The 4,719-nt window shown below is 48.3% G+C and overlaps 1 protein-coding gene across 1 annotated transcript; it reads left to right on the forward strand.

Moving 5' to 3' along the window:
• Nucleotides 1-1,973: 1,973 nt before the first annotated feature.
• Nucleotides 1,974-2,333, forward strand: LOC144108465 (sentrin-specific protease 1-like). The gene has a single exon (XM_077641691.1). It carries the CDS (start codon nt 1,974-1,976, stop codon nt 2,331-2,333), a length of 360 nt encoding a protein of 119 aa, XP_077497817.1.
• The last annotated feature ends 2,386 nt before the right edge of the window (nt 2,334-4,719 follow it).

The raw sequence follows: 4,719 nt of genomic DNA on the forward strand, positions 1-4,719 counted from the left end.
AGTGGAAACACTAGAACATCTGCTCCTTCGCTGCTCCGCGTTCGCCGATGCTCGTCGCGATATGCTCGCGGCCTATAGGGCGCAGGGCATACTACCAGACTCCATCAAGACGCTATTGTGGCCGCAGGGCAGTGCGCGCACTCGTGAGCAAACTTTGGTGAGCCTCTGTGCATTTCTCGAACACACGGGCTTGACGTCCCGTCTGTTCTCCGTCAGGTAGTTACACGCAGTGACCGAACGCTCCGCGAGTTCTACCTTGAACGATTAATAACTGGACGCCCCACTCCAGTTGTAACCTACAGCGTGCTGTGCGCGTGTGTGATTTAATTCCTCTAAACTGAACTAATCACGCGCACAACCTGGACACATTACTTATTGTGTACATAGTTGTGTACACATTGTGTACATAGTTGTGTACATAGTTGTGTACATAGTTGTGTGTTATTGTGTCCTCTATTCCTGTCCCCTCACCTCTTTCATTTCATTTCTCCATTCTGCCTGCTGTCCTTTATTTCCGCTGCCCCAGCTCAGGTGCTTCAGTATCGATGGCAGATGCCGGGGCTAGCAAAAATCTTTTCCTTCCTTTTTACAATTATTTTTAACAAAACCACTACCACCACCACCATTAATGTGCGCTGACATCGCAAAGAACGCAAGAGACTGAGCGTTTTGTCTTCATAAAAACGCAGCCGCCCAAGTCGCGTTCGAACCCAGCAACTCCGGACCAGTGGCCGAGCGCCCTAACCACTGAGCCACCAACTGCAAAAGCCTGCTTTGATTGTGTTCCACACACTGGATAGGCATCGCACCCTCCCTGCCCCCCTTGGAGGTGGTATGCAGTTAATGATTGATCGCAAGAGATTCATCATCAAATGAACGCTGTGGCCTAGCTATTGCTGAAGTGCCGTATGTCAGCCTCAACGCTGTCATTGCTAATATATTCAGGTCACACATCTCTCTCACCACCGCCACATGTTATCAAAGCGCCAATGAGGCGTCCTCATGTCCAGGGAGCCAGTTGTGCACGGCTCCTTTCCTCAAAGCCATCGCCGTCTAGAATATTGTCAACGCCAACGACAATCAACACAATGAACGCCGACATCCTCCGCTTTGTATTACCTTGGATTACCTGAGCTCATCCTTATTAATATTTTTTTGACATGCGGGACGAAGTGATGTCGTATAGTAAAGCCGGAACACACCCGGAGCAGTGATCTGTAGAAACGCTGGCATTGTCGTATTTGGTGATATCAGAAGAGTTTGTTGAGGAGTCATGAGATGTGCGCAAGACTAGCTTCACTCGCCTTGCGCGTCTAAGGACGGTTGTGCCTTCTTGGAGTCGTCTTGCACGCGTTCCTCCGTTGGCCACTGTTCGACCATAGGCGAGGTGTTCGGAAAGCCACAGCCCGTCTGCACCTCTGAGGTAAGACGAACGCTTACCGTGAAGAGCGAGCAGCAGACGCTAGCACGGTGACGTTCGTTTACTGCTCTGGGTCTCACGGCAGTTGCAGAGGGACGCTTCAAACTGGCATTCAAGACGGATTGTTTGAAGAGTGATCCAGTCTCTTCAGCGCCCCTGTGGAAACCTGCAGTGACAAAATGGAGGCGATAACCGCCGTAGTCGACATCGAGGGAGCCATCAAACGTTGTAGCCGACTCACTTCTGCGATGCAGGAAGTGTCTGAAGTGTTGAAGCGGGACCCACCGGAGCAGGTTCTGGTCGAGGCCTTCTCTATGGCTGTCACTCGATGTGACATAGCCATGCTAAGAGAAGGCAATGTGGCTTTATGACAATATCGTGAACTTTTACCTGGCCATGATCGCGGAACGCTCGGAGAGGCGAGACGGTCCGCGCGTATACGCGTTCAGCACATTTTTCTTCACCAAACTGTATCGCTGTGGACCTGGCGACAGAAAACGCTGGACGCAAGGCGCTGACCTCTTCTCTTACGGCAAGATATCTACTGGTGCCCATGCACTCTCAAGACACCTCTCACTGGGTGCTCGCCGTGGTGTATTTCCGGACGCCCGAGATGGTCATATACGACAGCCTGGGCCAGCGCGAGGAGCATGCTGAAAGCATCGACGCATTGGCGCAGTACCCGGAAGAGGTGAGCCACTTGCGTGACTGTGAACTGGACTGGAGGGGCTGGCATTTGTACACACGTATAGTGCCGCTCCAGAAGAACACCAGAGACTCGGCTGTCTTTATGAGTCGCTACGCCCAGTACCTGACCCGGGACGCACAGACTTTGTTCGAGCAGAAACACATACCACACTTCCGCAATCTTACTGTGTACGAGATTTTACATCACAGGCTCCTTCCATGCTGAAGCCTACTTGTAACAACATGCCTCGGTTCAAGCGTCTGCGTATCCAGTATATGTGATTTGGTGTAATTGTTCTTATTGGGGTTCGCACCATTGTTGATTTTTTTTTCATATCTACTGCCCCTGGGTATTCATTCTGTATATTTCAGGGCCTGTGCAACCGCTTGTCGGCACACTAGCGTTCGTGTTTGTAGTTTTTTCATCTCGCAATTAGTTTTTCATGTCGATTGTGTGCAAATTGTTTTTATTACTGCCGATTGTTTAATGTAGATTGGGTGATGGTAGAAACGTTATTGGAAGAGACGGAACTCGTGGGGGCGAAGACTGTGCAGCGGAGGGCTCGGACATAATTTCGACAGCCTGGTGTTCAACTTCCGAAGACAGCGCACACAACGCGAAAATTTTTCTATTGCCGTGGTGAATATCCGAGCCTCATTCAAACAAATATTTTATCATCGGCTGTTTCAAGATTACGTAAAGATTTTGTATGCTACTTGCTAATTTGTAATAATTTCTTCATTGATTTGCGACCGCGCTGTCAGAGTTCAGTTCCACGTTTTGCATACAATTTTATTGCATTGAAAGTGCATATCTAAATTTATTTGGATTGATTGTTGGATCTGTTTTGCTGCGAAAAATTGACTATTTTATTATTCGCAATACGTATTAATTGACACCCAAATAAAGCTCCATTTGCGTTACATATTTTGCGGAAATTCTTGCTCACTCCAAGGAGTTTGCGTATATTCGAATGCGGACAAAACTCCTCTTTCGTTGAGGTTCAGTTGCTTGCTAATGGCTGATAATATTTGATTTTGTAGCTTATTTATTTTACAATTTATTTTACATTTTACAGTTTTCATAATTAAATATTTTTTACAATTGTTATGTAGCCTGACAGTACAGATCCGGTCGAGATTCCATCTTTTGCACACGCGAGGTTGTGAAATCAAGATGAGCTCTCCAGCTTTTTTGCAAGTCTTTTTCTGCAGCCGGAATTAAATTGGTTAGCGCTATTTTGACATTTTTAAGCATTACAAACATTTGTGGCATTGATTCATTGCATTTAATCTGCATATGAATCAAGCGGCATAGTTTATTGTCAGCCTATCGATTAGGCGGGACCGTTTTTTTATTTGCTTAGCCTTCTTCCCTATTACTATAGTGTAATGAGGAGGTGATGGAGAAGGCCGAGGTGCGGAAACTGTCTCGCCATAAGTGCAGACCTGAGCTGTAAGAAACTCTCTAAAACTGTGAAGAAAGATAAGTGCGCAGCCCTGGTGGTCACCAAATGGATTCGCCAAGAGTAATACTTTGAAAAGCTTGTTTGCCATCGTCACACTTTTGCACCTCTACCATTAGTTTTCACGACTTGTGAAGTCACAACTTAAATCCGCAGCTAAAGAAAATATAAATTGTAGAGAAACCTGGGAAGCTCTGCTCGTGATCAAGGTCCCGGAATCACGGCAAGAAGCCATCCGCCTGGCGGAAGTAGGCGCGAGGAGTCAAGACATTTTTGGCTGCTTCTAATCGCGGAGGACCCGGCACCCGTCAACCAAGCCTACGTGCCGGCGGGCGCAGTAGAGGACCTCCTTATCTGGTGAAAATTAACTTCATCATCATCATCGTCGTCATCCGCAGCTCAGTTTACTCACTGCCGCATGGAAGGAGGACCAACCGAGGGTAAGGAAGCGAAATGATTTCGGAGAAAAGCACCTAAAAATGCAGCCCTTTATCGTCAAGAGTGAAAGAAAAGGTGGTGGTGGTATTTGTTTTTTTATTAAAATAATAGTAAAAAGGAAGAAAAAGATTTTCGCTAGACCCGGCATCTGCCATCGAAACTGTAGCATCTGAGCTGGGGCAGCGGAAATAAAGCCATCGCCTTTACCCTAGCCCATGTAAAGGCCTCAAGAAGGCAGATGAGCGGCTCCTTCTCCGCCTCTTCACCAATACATTGCTGTGCCCTGCAGCCCTAAAACATTTAGACCACTCCTTTAGCGGCAACTGCCCGCACTGTAGCGCGGTGTCTTCGGACACCTATCACATGGTGTGGGCCTGCCCCTCCAACCCGGTCATTCCCCCCATCCCCAACTCAACCCGGGAGGACTGGGAGGCGACCCTGCTCGGCTGCCACGACTTACAGGCCCAACAAGCCTTAGTCGGGCGCGCCCGGGCGGCGGCTACCGCCACTGGGTTCCCAAACTAGGGACCTCCACCTAGTGTTTGTAAGGATCGGTCCCTTACGGGCTGATCCAAACACCTTCTGTCCGTTCTGAATAAATGTTTTCACCACCACCACCATCGACACTGAAGCATCTGAGCTGGGGCAGCGGAAATAGAGCATAGCAGGCAGAACGGAGAAATTAAATGAAAGAGGTGAGGAAGCAGG

This window comes from Amblyomma americanum, chromosome 10, assembly GCF_052857255.1.
Source record: "Amblyomma americanum isolate KBUSLIRL-KWMA chromosome 10, ASM5285725v1, whole genome shotgun sequence".
Taxonomy (NCBI): Eukaryota; Metazoa; Arthropoda; class Arachnida; order Ixodida; family Ixodidae; genus Amblyomma; species Amblyomma americanum.